Raw genomic sequence first — 15,709 nt, 5'->3', positions numbered from 1 at the left:
TCAACCAGAATTTGGGAACACAATTGAGACCCCACATAACTGAAATCCTCTACTTATTCTTAAATTTTTGCTACTGAAGGAATCTCTAAATAATATTTGAATCAGTGAATTGCTTTCTCAACCATCAAATGAACTAATTTTTTCTGTTATTTGTTGTTCTCAACTTTCCATGAAATACTTGCAACTTATTTACGAAATAGCCTCTGTTGATGGTGGGACTTGTCATGGGTGCGGATATTTTGATCGTCTCGTTAGATTGGTATGTTAGAACTTTAATGTACAAAATTAAGTTAGCAAAATATTATTCTTTCACTGGATAAGAATTCTATGCAAATTTAGGGTCCGTTTGGTTGGAGTTATTTTGATACAGAAAAAATGAATTATGTATTGGGTTATCATGTTTGGCATAAAAGTAAAAAAGAGAGATGGTAAAAAATTTATTGGGTGTCGTATTTATTTTTCAAAGAGAAAAGATAAAATAAATATGAGAGGGGATTGATATTTGATAAATTTTGGAGTGGTGATAATTTATATTTAAAAAAAATATCTTTAATAAAATTATATATGTAATCATTAAATTCATTACGTTATATTTTTAAATTTATTTAATAAATTTTTATTTAAATTTTATTAAAAAAAATTTTCGTAAAAAAATTAAAATGCAGATAGCATTATATGATCATAGTCATTATATAAAAATTGATTGGAGATGATAATACTATCTTGATATTAAAAAAAAAATTTGCTATGATGCTCCTTTATAGTATTTTATTATAAATTTTTTTTAAGATATTATATATTATCATTTTTATATATTTTAATTTAAAAAAATATATTATTATTATTGTTGTTGTTGTTGTTGTTGTTTTTTCTTTTTTCTCTCTCTACCCGTGGCTTCTCTGTGCCCCTTTGCTTCGGCACCATCAACAGCTTCTTCACTTTTATTTACCCATGACTCCTCTGTTTTCATGCTGCTCCTTCTGGTGCCTGCGATTCCTCTGCCCTCGGCCTCCCCCTTGCCTTGGGCACCTGCGGTTCTCCTACCCCACCCGACACCATCCTTCGGCATTGGTGGCTTTTGCACCCCCCCTCCCCAACCTGTTTCGCATGCACTTGCGGTTCCTACCATCTGATGCTAGTGGCTTCTGTTCTCCCTTGGCATCGGTAGGTTTGTGCCCCCTCCAGTCCTGCGTCCACCCCTCAATCTTGTGCACCCATGCAGTTCCCACCCCCCTCTAGTGCCTGGGGCTTTTGCACCCCCCCCCCCACCCCTCGAGGCACTCATAGATCCTCCACCCTCGGCCTTCTCCCCCTCCCTCTGCCTCACATGTGCTTGCGGTTCCCACAACCACCCACTCAGACCCCCATTTTCGATGCTTGTGGTTCTCCCACCTTCTAGTGCCAGCGGTTTCTACTGCCCTCTGCTGTGTGCACTTGCCTTGCCCCCTAGCCCGTAGCTTCTCTACGCTACCACTAGCCCATCTACTGCTCCTCCACTTTAGTGGTCCACGACAAAGATTTTTTGAAAAAATTATAATTAATTATGGCATAAATAGTTTTAATTTTTGAAATATTTATCGTATCAACCATGCACATAGGTACTTCAACAAGTTAAAACTTAAGCGGTCCATATTTAATTCGACGGTCAGAAATAGATAAACAATAAAAAGATTAAAATATTTTTTGGAGCACTACAGTAAATTTTTAAAAAAAATATTTTAATATTGAAAGATATATTTGTAAATTTTATCATATTTCTATATAGAATTATCTCTAATTAAATATAATAATTTTTTTCAAATATCATTTTTTTGGAGCACTCGATCCATGAACCAAATATAGTAAAAAAATATTTTCTTTCGACATCATTTTTTTTATATAAATAAATTTTAAAAATTAGCAAATTATCCTATAGCTTGACACACCTCAGCCAAACGGATTTTAAGGTACGCCGGCATGTTCTCTCACTCAACCATTTAATCACTTATGATGGTTCTATTTTCTTCAACTTTTTTTTATTCCAACTTTTATTTATAGAAATCATCCAAATCACTTCATACTGTTTGCGGTGTGTTCACTTCACCTCATATGCTGGTAGCGTGTGTGTGTGGGCGGGCGGTGTGCACGTGCACATCGTACGGGCTAGAATACTCGGAAGTATTTCACTGAATATGCTGTCAATATGGAATTAATGACAACCTTTTCCACGCATATCCGTTACTCTAAATGCCCAAAGTTGCATATGTTGGAGACATTTGTTATATGCACCAAGTTGCTAAACAATCATACAACGTAATACTTTTAATAGTTTACAATTTTAACAATGTAATACATATTTGATTAGAGATATGTCAAGGTTAGTAGTTCAATTATTCAAGTTTTGCCGCCTACAGTGGTGGGTGGCCGGGGCCAACTTTGTGTTGATAAAGTTAATGAGTGTTGAATGCAAGCACCTAGATTTCATCTTGTCCTTGATCTTGGCCCTTCCTCCCATTTTGGCTCTAAGAAATATGGAAAAAATTTAACTTACTAATGATATTGTTAATATTTGTTTTGTACATACTTGATGCATAGATTATAGATCCTAATAATACTTGATTTTTTTATTTATATAATTTTAATATTGTAAATCTTTTTTGAAAAGAAAAAAAAAAGGACTATATTACATTATAATTAATGATGTAAACTTTCATTACAAAAGGACCACATAATTTCTATATTTGATGACATTTAATATCTAGGTAATCATGGAATTTTATATGTAAAGAGTCTTCTGCTCTACACCTCATCTTAATACATAGTTTTCGATCCTTGTGGAGGAGGGGAAGAAGTGTGCAGGCAACAAACGTAGAATTGTGCGTTGCCGAAAACCACGACCTTGACTGCAAAAAGAAGAAGAAGAAAGAAAAAAGAAAAAGAAAAGAAAAAAAAAAAAAAGACGTGCACACACAAACGCACGATTGACTCCAGGACAAAACTAAGACGGGAGAAGTCGCATCCAACTATGAACTTTGTACTCTGTTGCCTTCCCATCATAGGATAAAATCCTACAAGAAATCAAACTCAACACATACTGGTTCCCGACCGTTATAAGATAGGCACCCAGTTTGACACTGTTTTTAGTCTTCATTTGTGTTCCTTCTCCAACTTTATTTTTACTCCATAAAATCGAAATTTGCTCCCCATTAAGCTTTTAGTTCAGAAGTAAAACCGTTTACCAAACTAAGTGATATAATCTTAATCTAATTGGGCAACTCCATAGCCTGTCTCCTCTGGTGAGTGGGTCGCAATCAACAATAACCTCCACTAGGGAGCTTTCAGAATTTACTTCATGAGAATATACTAAGAACACAGGAAAATCCTTAATAAGTTATATATATATATATATATATATATATATATATATAACTTATTGAAATGATAAGCAAAACTTTATTTTATATTGTGAACTGATAATGGTTTCTGTTGAGCACCCTTATTGAATTCTAGAATGCGTCCAATCAAACCTAACCAATAGCCTATAATTTTTATTGCCAATTTTCTTCACAGAAATTAACTACTGGTACACAAATAACTCAAGTTTAAACACTAAGCTTGAGCTAACAGTTTGAAATGATTTGTCAATTGAATGATGGATGCGGTGTTTCAAATTAGCTTTTGGATTATTCATTTTTATCTTCTAGAGAAATACACTATCAACTGGGATGTCAGCTTTTATTAGCGGATACTCTCTTGTTCAAAGATGCCTTGACCAAGAATCCTTTACCTTTTTTGTGGGCTGACTTTTGTTTTTGTGGGCTGACTTTTGTTTTTGAAAACTGATCGTACAACATTCTCGAACGATGAAGAATGCATCCTATGAACTTCTAAGTTTCCAAGGAACATCTAATGATGGAATCAATCTAATTCAGAGATGTCCTAGGTCGAAGAGATTTGTACAATGTTATATTTTATTAGAGTTCAATGGAATAAGCAATAGTTGTGTTAATGATGAAATTTGGTCAAATCTTTGTCCTTATTTTTACATGAGAGTATCTATATTATATTTAGCCTTATGGCCGAAGTTTTCTCCCCATCATAAATAGTGCCACAGCTAGTATTGAAGCTATAAGTTTTGGATCAATGAGAACATTAGATATTCTTAGTGAATTTAACTAGAATCCATCATCAAACAGAAATAGAATTGTGGATTCAGAATGCTCCTTTGGACCGCCAAGCATAGCATGTTGTAGCATTTACTTCATCTCTTCTTCAGCACTTCAGTGAGGCTTCTGTACATCTCCTAACAAAATGAATAGTCTTTTTGATTGGAAAAGTTTCATGGGTGATAGCACACACCACTGTGTGGAAGAGTGTATCTTGGAGAAGTTTCCTTGTTCATCCATTCCAGGTTATGCGCTGTACTCACTGAGCCATTTTACTCCCTAATCTAGCTTGACACTGAACTGAATTAGACTTAAAGCTAGAATTCCATGATGCCAATCTATTTTGTCCCAAAGTTGGTCTCTCTTCTGCATGGTAAGCTCATAGCATCAGAAACTGTCTGCAATATTTGATCACCAAGCTTTAAGACACTTAGCTTCAGATTAATATGGGTGCAAGGTAAATGATTCAGATGGGTTGATCTATGTATTTCATAGTTCCTACTGCAGGTTAAATAAAGGAAGATCAAACAATACAAACAGAGACTTTGCCTTGTCCTTTCTCCACCAACTGGCCTAGCTAGGACTAATGCTGCCACTGGAAGCTGAGGTCCTCTGGCACCATATGTCACCACAGTTAGTCAGTGATCATGGAGAGACAAGGAAATCTCTGGGGTGTGCACCATGTAGCTAAAAAAGCTTCCAAACGTGAAAAGAATGGCTTGCCGGATCCCAATACAAATGGGACGGCAGAGGAAAGCAAGATCCTCCCGTGACCATTGTTGTTTTGTGCCTTTGGGACCTGTCCTTTTACTGACTTGCTCTTCACAAGTGCCGAAACCCATGAAATACTATATTTAAAGAAGAAAAAGAAACAAATGCTTTCAAAAGAAGAGTTAAGTTAACTAGTAAAAGAACAGTAAAAGCTTGGATTCCATCTTGCAGAATCCTGGTACCACTATGGTGTTTTTCTTTAGTACCTTCTCTCTTTTCTTGGTTTCAGATGCTCCTCATAGCACTGGGACTAAGAACTTTCAGTATGGGGTGGGCCAAAATCCTGGTTGTGTTTTGCTCTCATGTTCTGTGATGGATCCAGAAGCGTTCCATTCTATAGTGTATCTTGTGATCGGGAGTGGGGGACTACATGAAGTTTGTTCAAACTCCCACATAAGTGTGAATACGAGAAAAGAACTGCACACTATATATTATACTAGATAATACTATACTACACTGTATATTAAGCTAGATAATACTTCACAAAATACAATTAAGTATAAACTTTATAATATAATACAAAGTTGTATGTAAGATCATATAGAAAAAGCATAGGTGAATCATAGGAAAGAAAGATAGGCAAAGATGATTTTATAATTTTGAGAGATGATCGGATAAAAATTAATGGTGAAGAAAAGATAAATGTTTGATCATAAGAGGATGACATAAGGTTGTGATTTTTATGGTGACTAGAGCTTATTATGTTGCATTAAATTTGGACTTACATTTGCCGCTAGGTGTTAGTGACAGACCATATGCTTGTGTCGGTGTTGAGTGCCTCCAACATGCCAATATTGCTGACCCATATCTAGATAAGCTTCTATTAGTCTTTATTTTAAAAGGTTTGGATAGCTTATGGGCATTAAGAAAAGCAAGGGAATCAAGATCTGGAGCATCTACCACCATGCTAGATCTTTTCGACTTCATAATTAATGTCCCCCAATCAACATCGACAACCTTTCAATCTTGTTGACGTTATTTTGGAGCTGCTTTTGCTTGGATTCTTCGATCACTTTTTGCCACAACAAGTTGGTGGTAATTTCCATTGGAACACTTTAAACAGATCAAGATGCTTTCGGCCATGTGAGGCTTCCTTTTCCTCTTTCCCCCTTAAGCTAGCTATCTTCAACTGTTAGTGGCTTTGTTTAAAACATGGCAAGCTTTTAAAGCTAAATCATAGACCATGTGAACTGTGATGATTGATGGTACTTTTAATTCTAGTTATTCACATATAGAAGGGAATAAAGGGGATCAAGAGTATGTATGTAACTATATGTACGTAGGTACATATGTACGTATATATATATATGTACATATGTATATATGAATACATGCATGCATGTATATGAATGAAACCAAAATTTCATATTCGGTTTTGAATTTAGAAAAGTTAAAAATGATCAAACAATATCAACTATAACCCCTAGCCTTCCAAGCTAATGATGTGGGTTTGATATTGTTGCGGCCAACCTCCTATTACGTCTGTCACCGGTGAGAAGCATCTGCAAAATGAAGTCTACACTAATCGAAATTATGTTCGATGGAGATCCTCCGATGCTTAAGTCAGTGGGGAGTGGTAAACAGCAGATGAATATTCAAAGAGACAGAGTTTCAGCTTTCAAAAGATCTTATGAAATGCTATTCATTTACCTCTTTTTATAGATGAGTAGTTGGTAACCGTCTACAACGGTTAGACATGTAGGTCTCGTTTGTTTCGATATTATGTGATCATGGGATGGATAGTTATATCCGTCACTGATCATATTCTGGCCATTATGTGTTTTCTGCACTGACAGTTTCTGGTAAGCCGATTATATATCGGTAATCAAAATATGTCGATCGTATGTCGGTAGTTGTGAAAGTCCGAATGGACATCGGTTGGTAACTCTGATATGTCGACGGTCATCGGTTTGAAATCGATCGAGTCATCATAGTTGGAGTTTGTCAAATTTATGGATAGCCGACTGTCAGTCGGCTAATCGATTGATAGTCGACAGATCGTGCTTATCAGATCGATCGAAAGACGGAATTGGGGATCCGGTTGAATTGCCCCAATATATATATATATATATATATATATATATATATATATATTTTGTGGACTTAGCCATGATTCCACATAAGGACACGTTTATAATGGGATGGAGTTGGATGTGGTTGCTTTAGTTCTGAGCAAACAGCCAAGCAATGGACTGTTACTATTCTGCAGTGTTCCCATAAGTCCATAAGCCAGGTGGTGCTCAGGTGACCTTTATAATACTGTAAGTGCTGGTGCCTGCCACACTCGAAGCCTTCAGACGTCTCCTCATCATTTCTTTTGGCCTTTCTTTAACCAATCCATAGCTCCTTTAGAATTTTACCCCACCATCTTTCATGCCTCCTATGAATAATAGAAATTGCCAAGCAAAATCTTCGACTAATAATTATCATTTTCCAATAAATTTAAGCAATGGAGTCCCTTTTCTTTTTATTTTGACAATTGGCCAAGCGTGGAAAACCTTAAGACATCTGAAATACTAAGATCTCTATAAACCAAAACCATAAACTCACTAGTAAGTTCATGGTGTCACAACAAGTATTATTGTCCTTCTGCCCTATCCTTGCCAATCAATCAGAATTTTTTTCTAGTAATGGAGTCACTGCATTAGATGTCGGCATAGAATCTAAATGGCAGAACAAGCCATTGTTTATGGGGCCATGAATGAGCATAAACCAACAAGATCAAATACCACTATCTATCCTCTTAATTTCCAAGAGAGAAAAGGTGGTGTTGCTGCCGTGCTCTATTGTTCATTCAGTTGGAAGTTTGTGGGTCAGTGAGCTATCATGGAATGTGGTAGTTAGCCATCTTTGCTGTCTACTTTTGCCTTAGTCATGTGTTGGAAATTTTCACCCTAAAGAAATGTAACTTTGGAGAGTGGTTGCCACTTTCTGAATGGTCCCAAGAGAAGCCTACTTTTTGTCCAGAGGCCAGTCATCTTTTTGAGCAAGGACCGGTTGCATCATCAACATGGCAGCGTTGGGGAAACAATAAACCATGATAAAAAGTTTCAGGCTCCATCACTGCCAAGTAAATCAACAAACACTCTAGTAATGTAAGAAATGGTCTAATTCTTTGTTTCCATAACATTAGGAGATAAGATGCTTCTATATGCCATCTAAATATTCTACAAACCTGCAAGAAAAGAGGTATTCGTTTCACTTCAAGGGCTAGCTGGAGGTGATTGGCACAAGAAAGGATGTCAGATAAGTTTTCATATTGGTTTGGATCTTCACCAACCATGCATCTTCCAAGTCAAATTCAACACTTTGGATGTCATGTCCAAACACCTGTTTTTTTTTTTTTTCACATCAAGATTAGTCTTCCCCCGACCCACTCAATTCTAAGTTAGGAGTGCAAGCACCTTCTATGAGAGATGAATCCTTTTGACTAATCCCTCTTTCAAACTACTTTGACTTGGAGCTATTTCCACAGTTGAGCTAATTTACAACCCAATATAAAATAAATATATCAATGTTAGTTAAAAATGTTGAAGAAAAAGGATCATTTTCAAATTCATTGGAGCCTAACCATTTCCATGCTAACAAAATATGAGCCTATAAATGGTGGCCGGCTGGTCAAGGACACATCCACCTATATCATAAACTTTTGGCCACTCTAGCTACTAGCTCATAACCTTTCAGATTATTGCACCACCGATACTCCCAATCATTTATGAATCTGATTCCAAATTGATGAGGCGAGAGATTGACAAGGGGTTGAACAATTCTTGGGGTGCCATAGGGGAATGGGAACTTGTTTTCCTTTCATGTGAGGTTGATGAGAAGCCACAGATGTCGGATGGAATAGGTTGAATAGGAACGTTTCACCAACCGCAGGAAAAAGGAGCAGTCGTACTAAAAGGTATTAGCTTTATCAAAAAAAATACTAGAAGGTATCAGCATTAAGCCCTCACGGAAATTTAGCTCACCCCAGTCACATTCGTTCGATTCTCTTCTCATTTTAAATAGAAGAGTAGATGGACCCACGGAATTCCCGATTTGACACCCTTTCATCACCTTTAAAATGACCTTCTTGGGGTGACTGGAGACCCTAAGATACAATCGAATCGAATCGAGCCGAATAACTAAAAATCCAAGTTCAACTTAATTCAAAATTTTTAGATTCAAAATTTAATTCAAAATTGATCAAGCCTTAATATCTCAACCTTGAGTTTGACTCAATAAAAAATAAAAAAAACTCAAGATTGATTCGACTCAATTCGAATATCAACCAAGTCATACCCGAACTTGAAATCGAACGTTAATCTACTAATAATATATATATATATATATATATATTATAAATAAAATAATATTATTAAAAATATATATAAATTTGAGTAAGTTCACAAATTTTTGAGCCCAGTGTCTTACTATTTGAGCTCGACTCAAAAAATTATTCGAGCTCGATAATAATTGAGTGAGTCAAGCTTGAATTTGAATCGAACTTGAGTAGCTTACGAGCAGCTCGACTCGTTTGCACTTCTATTTAAAACGAGTGTCAACTTATAAAGAAAGAAATCCTATTTTTATTTTTTTAAAAATCAAAAGAATTAGATAAATTGAGTATAAAATATATCTATGGGTATCAAAAAATAAAATATTCAAAAATCAAATAAAAAAGATTTGAAGTGAAGTCCCATGATGTAGTTTTAGTATGATTGACAAGGCAAACTACTATCCAATTAACTATACCATTCTCTTCTATGTAAATATGTAAAGACAGCAATGCATGCATCATTTACCAATAATCTTATAGAATGGGGTAAGATCTAGTATCAGTGGATGATAAATTTGAAAGCATCTAAAATTGTTAGGGGATATTCCTCTAAATAAATGTAGGAAGCTCTCAGTATATATGTAGCATAGTCAGACCTTCCATACAACACTTAATCCTAATGTCAGAATTATAGTATCATAAATTCTGACTCCATCTGCTAGTATTAGCACATTACTAACAAATCTAATAATAAAGCTAAATTCACTGAAAATGTCTTTCTCTTGTATACTATCATCAAAGTTAATTTTGAAAAAGCAGAGGATGATAGCTTCCAAAAAAATATATATTATCTACGGACATGCAGGAACAAAGGAACCCTACGTTAACCCAAAAAACAAAGGCTAGCATAAACTAAACTTGTTGCAACAACATTATCCACTAACTCACTTTTGATTTTTTTTCTTCTTCTTTTTTTTTTTCTTCTTTTTAGGCAGTCCACCCCTCCAAACACCACACGCCCCCCCGGCTCCCCCACCCCAACCAACCATGCACCACCCAATGCTGTTCTTGTCAAGAATTAGAGGGAGAAGGACCATTCAAAGTATTATTAAGATCAAATATTTAGAATATTATATTGTCCAAAACTTTAAGCTAAACATTCAAAGTGACAGTGATTTTACATAAAAAATTCATAACTCGCTTTTGTTCTAATTTGATCATTTTCAAACGGCCATCTTCTTGATCCAGCTAGAACCTGGAAAACATTAAATCAAATTGACCTAACCAGATCAAGATTGGGAAGAGAGTTTATGCCATCAGAATCTACTAATTTAAAATTAATGCTTAGTTGGGTTAAATTGAGCTGGATCAAAACTCATACCAATTGACCGGTCCACACTTACATGAGATTGGTGTTCTTGCACTTATTGAAGCCTCGCAATGTTGGACGTTTGTATCAATTTTTTTAAGTAAATTACAAAATTTTCTTTGAGATTAGAAATAAATTATTCTTTTGAAAATCTATAGTTATTTTCTTAATATTTATTTTATTCAATATTTTAATTTATAATTTAACAGAATGTTAGCCAACACTCAAATATTATGTTAGAAAAATTTTATAAATGACTAAAATAATTGCAAGTAACATGGGAATCATCCAAGCAACATAAGAAAACATATATATATATATATATATATATATATATATATATATATATATATATATATATACACACACACATTCTTCTTCCCACTAAAGAGTAAGTTTGATTTTTCGTATCAGGTAAATATAATAAATACCGGACTTTATAATTTAATTTTAAGAGAGAAAAAAAAAAGAATAAAACAACTCCGAAAAGACAACGGGCAAAGACAACATCGTACTGGTAGACTAATCGTGTCCAAGTGTCAACGGCCACTCTCTCCCCCCACGCTCCCACCGTCCCACTCCCTCATCTTCTTCTCGTCCTTTCCGTCTACCGTCACTAGTCGCCGACTTTAGTATAAGCTGTCCTCCACTTGGCATCCCCATGACCATCTTCACCGCCCCAAAATGATGCATGTTTGACACGTGGAAAGATCTGGACCTCTCGTCTTCTTCCATCATAAAAATTTGACGGTTACCACTAACTGCCGGAGGTGGGACCATGCTAATTGTTTAGTTGAAAATGGTGGGGCCCACGCGGAGGTGGCTCCGCAACCGCAACCAAGAACCGGCAAAAGATCACATGAAGTCACGGGAGAAACATAAATTAAACGACTTTTTGGTGGCCCAACCAAATGAGACGGCTGGAATCACCGCCGAAGCACCGGATTACACACAATTACTCATTTGTCCCCACTGGTTTTCTTTGTTCTCTCTGCTACTCTATTCATTTCTTGAGCTTTTTTGAATAACAATGTGTAGCTTAGATTAATAAGTTATGAGGATGGGTTATTGCAAAGTATGGAAGTGATGTGCTTTGTATGTTTTAAGTGATCGTTAAGAAACTAGTTTGTATGGTTTAGATGGCCCTAAATTTGATAGCATACTTATAGTATCAAGTCAAAAATAGATTCTTCTGACTTCTCATAGTTTAAAATATAGCATAAGCATCAATACAATAATGTTCTTCATCGATACATAGCTAGAAATATATTATAAAAAAAAATATTTCTAATATTATATTTAAACACTATGAAATAGATATATAAAACTATATAAGCTATATTGACTTAAAATATGATAATTGTTTAATAACCTATTATACTCTATAATAACACATAATAATGGAAAAATAATAATCAAAATCATCATATGTAATAAATCTCAATAAAAAATTTAACTATATAAATAAATTATTAATTAGTATTAAATCATGCATTTTTTCATATTCAGTCTCCAAATGACACATAACATTAGGATATTATTTAGTATCAAAATTAGAGCTAGATCATCATTCTAATTCAATTAGTTTATTAATTTTATCTTTTTTCTTGTTTCGGTAAAGCATTAACTTTATCTTTGAACACCCAATCTTACCTGTAACCAAAAAGTTGCGGAAGATATAGCTTATTTTAGATATAACCATATGGGATTCTTGTTAGATTTTTTTGTTTTGATTTATTGTGTTTGTTTCCTCTTTACATATCAAAAAAAGATTTTTAATCCTCAAATATAAAGATAGTTGATCAAGCAAATCAATTCAGTTACTTGTATATGCACAAAAATTATTTTTTAAATTTCTATTAGCCTTTTTACCAAAAAAAAAAATCTCTATTAGTCTCCCATCATTTTAGGGGATCCAAATTAGCCTCAACAAAATGGCATAACCGTATATTTTGTGGAACAAAGAGACCTCCTTTTCAAACACATTGTAGTAGTTCCCACCTAGAAACGAACACCAGTCATATGCGGTCACCACCCTCTTTCTCTCTCTCTCCACGCTCTCCTTACTCCCAACCCCCCCCGCTTCCCTCTCTCTGTCTCCTCCCCTGTTTAACCATTGGAAACTCCTTTCCTTCTCTTCTCGGCCATGAAGGACGGCGGGATGCTCCCAAAATCGTCGAGCTTTGGCTCCGATCAGAAGAGCCTCTTCGCCGTGGTCGGGGCCCGGCGAACGAAGCTCTTCGCCTACGGCTTCGCCTTCGCCTTCATCGCCTGCACCACTTTCCTCGCATTCAATACCTCCACCAACGGCTCCCCGTGGTTCAACAACCTCTTCAGCTCTGCCTCTTTCTCTTCTTCCACCGCCTCGTATAGATCCCAGATTTCCTCCCTCTTTTTCTGTATCTTCCCCAATTCATCTTCGCCCTCTCCCGGAAAGTGGCCTTCTTTGCTGGGAAATGCGGGGAATGGAGTGTCGGCAGGGGGCAATCAGACCGGGAATGGTGTTGGGTCCCAGAAAGATGGGATTTTGGGAAGTAAGAATCGCACGAACCCCGGAATTGGGTCGCAGGGAAGTGGAGCTCCCAGGAAGAACCAGGCGGAAAACGGCGTTTCTGCTAAGAATCCAGCGGATGGAAGGCCGGGTTCGAAGAAAGGTGGAAACTTGGTGGCGAAGAACCAGACGGGAAGTGGAATAAGTGGAGTTTCTGGAAAGAACCAGGCCGGAAAGGGGGTTCCTGAGAAGAATCAGGCGAAGGAGGGAGTTGGCTCCAAGAAAGATGGAGTCTTGCCGGAGAAAAACCAGTCAGTGAGTGGAGTTGGATTGCAAGGAAGTGGAGTTCCTTCAAAGAATCAGATGGAAAAAGGAATTGGTGCAAATGGAAATGGAGTTTCGGGAAACAAACAAAAGGAATCAAGAACTAGTCCTCAGGAAAATGAAGTACTGGCCAGGAATCAATCAGCTAAAGGAGTTTCTGCAAGTCCAAAGAGTAGTAAAGCTCCGGCGAAGGCCGGACAAAAAGCTTCGAACCTAACAGCTTCACTCAGAAAGCAAGATGGTGCCATGGCATCGACTTCAAGCAGTAGTAGTAGTAGTGGGAAGAGAGATGAATGGATCAATGCTTTGAAAGATTGTGATATATTCCTAGGGAATTGGGTGAAGGATGATTCATACCCACTCTACCCTGAGGGAACTTGCCCTCACATTGATGAGCCCTTCAATTGCTATCTCAATGGAAGGCCGGATCGAGCTTACCCGAAACTCCGGTGGAAGCCCAGTGGTTGCAATATCCCGAGGTGAGAAAATTTAGAACAGGAATTTGAAAATTATGCAAAGTCTGATCCAGATATGTGTTTCATCTAATGCATACAATTGTTTATATACTGTGTTCAGATTGAATGCAACTGATATGTTAGAGAGATTAAGGGGAAAGAGGCTGGTTTTTGTTGGTGATTCGCTCAATAGAAACATGTGGGAGTCTCTGGTTTGTGCTCTAAGATACTCTGTGAAGGATAAAAAGAAGGTTTTTGAGGCATCTGGTAGGCATGAATTCAGGACTGAGGGTTCCTACTCTTTTATTTTCAAGGTAGGTTTTCTTTCCTCCCAAGTTAGTTTTACATTTCTTCGTGATCTTCCTGGCAATCATTATAGTAATTTATTTCATTCTAATTGGTGTGTAGGACTACAACTGCTCTGTGGAGTTCTTTCGCTCCCCTTTTCTTGTTCAGGAATGGGAGATGCCAGTGAGCAATGGGAAGACAAAGGAAACACTTCGGCTCGACATAATAGAGAGATCATCTCCCAAGTATAAGGATGCAGATGTCCTTGTCTTCAACACTGGGCATTGGTGGACTCATGAGAAGACCTCCAAAGGGTAATCAGGAGATATAGTTTGTGGAATTATATTCTATTTGCATTACATGGTTTAGAGTCAAATTCAAATAAGCTTTTCTCCAAATAGGAAAGACTACTACCAAGAAGGTGACCATGTCTATAGCGAGCTAAATGTTGTGGAAGCATTTCACAAGGCTCTTACTACATGGGCAAAATGGGTGGACACCAATGTGAACCCTAAGAAAACACTAGTCTTCTTTAGGGGTTACTCTGCCTCACATTTCAGGTAACTAAAGATTTTTTTTTTCCTTCATTAAATTTCATTGAATATTGTGATTCAAGAATTCTATGTTCATTCTTTTGATTGGTATAGCGAAATTGATTTGTTCTTTTATGTCTGGTGTAGTGGGGGTCAATGGAATTCTGGTGGCCAATGTGACAATGAGACGGAGCCCATTAAGAATGAAAAATATCTCTATCCCTATCCACCAAAGATGCAGGTCTTAGAAACTGTTATCAAGGAAATGAAGACCCCTGTCTCTTACTTGAATATCACAAGAATGACCGACTACAGGAAAGATGCCCACCCTTCCATCTACCGTAAGCAAAACCTTACCGAGGAGGAGAGGAAGTCCCCTGAGAGGTACCAGGACTGCAGCCACTGGTGCCTACCAGGAGTGCCTGATTCTTGGAATGAGCTACTATATGTACAGCTATTGATCAAGCAGCGTCAACTGTTGCAGTAAGTTGACAATAAGGAGGTGGACACTTAATGGTGGATGTTTCTATATTAATTCTATATTGCAGATATGAATAACCAAGGAGCAGATCAAAGTTACACTGTCCTTATAAAGAGAAACAAAGTGAGTTTTGTTGAAGGAGAAAGGTTCGGATATAAGTTATTTATGTACCACAAAGAAGAAAAGTAAGCTGTTATAGTGATCTCCCTCATCTATACTCAATTTTTTTGCACCTTTTTAGGCTTGTAGATTGGAGAGTTAAGGTAATGTGTCAATTTAGAATAAATGAATGCCATTTCTGTGATTATATAAAGCATTTTGTGTATATTTCATTCCTTTCTTTTCTTTTATTCAGCCTTTTCTGGTAGTAAGTTCTTTGGGCAAATTCTTTTACCCTTATGTGCGAGTTGTTTGTTGTTCTTAACTTTGATGTATTAATGCATGTTGTACATATTGACATGGTGAAGTTTTGAGGAAGATGAAGTATTAGGATTTATTTGCTCACCATCCATTATTGATCGCACAACTGTTAGTATCACAAGTGTTGCATGTAAACATGCTGAAAGAGATGTACTCTGCAAATTTCTATTT

The 15,709-nt window shown here is 36.5% G+C and overlaps 1 protein-coding gene across 1 annotated transcript; it reads left to right on the top strand.

Moving 5' to 3' along the window:
- The first annotated feature begins 12,567 nt into the window (after window positions 1-12,567).
- On the top strand, window positions 12,568-15,450 carry LOC140850823 (protein trichome birefringence-like 1). The gene is made up of 5 exons (XM_073244960.1): window positions 12,568-13,840; window positions 13,938-14,130; window positions 14,225-14,418; window positions 14,506-14,664; window positions 14,785-15,450. Exons 1-5 carry the CDS (start codon window positions 12,693-12,695, stop codon window positions 15,122-15,124), a joined length of 2,034 nt encoding a protein of 677 aa, XP_073101061.1. The 5' UTR covers window positions 12,568-12,692; the 3' UTR covers window positions 15,125-15,450.
- The last annotated feature ends 259 nt before the right edge of the window (window positions 15,451-15,709 follow it).

The sequence above is a fragment of the Elaeis guineensis genome, chromosome 10 (genome assembly GCF_000442705.2).
Source record: "Elaeis guineensis isolate ETL-2024a chromosome 10, EG11, whole genome shotgun sequence".
NCBI lineage: Eukaryota > Viridiplantae > Streptophyta > Magnoliopsida > Arecales > Arecaceae > Elaeis > Elaeis guineensis.
The sequence above is the reverse complement of the archived record's forward strand: the minus strand, read 5'-3'. Positions and strand labels throughout refer to the sequence as shown.

What these genes read in the sequence shown, in the direction of transcription:
- LOC140850823 (XM_073244960.1), top strand. Translation starts at nt 12,693, where the DNA reads ATGAAGGACGGCGGGATGCTCCCAAAATCGTCGAGCTTTGGCTCCGAT. An exon ending in AGTGGTTGCAATATCCCGAG is followed by an intron (nt 13,841 to 13,937) that starts GTGAGAAAATTT and finishes TACTGTGTTCAG; the next exon opens with ATTGAATGCAACTGATATGT. An exon ending in CATGAGAAGACCTCCAAAGG is followed by an intron (nt 14,419 to 14,505) that starts GTAATCAGGAGA and finishes TTCTCCAAATAG; the next exon opens with GAAAGACTACTACCAAGAAG.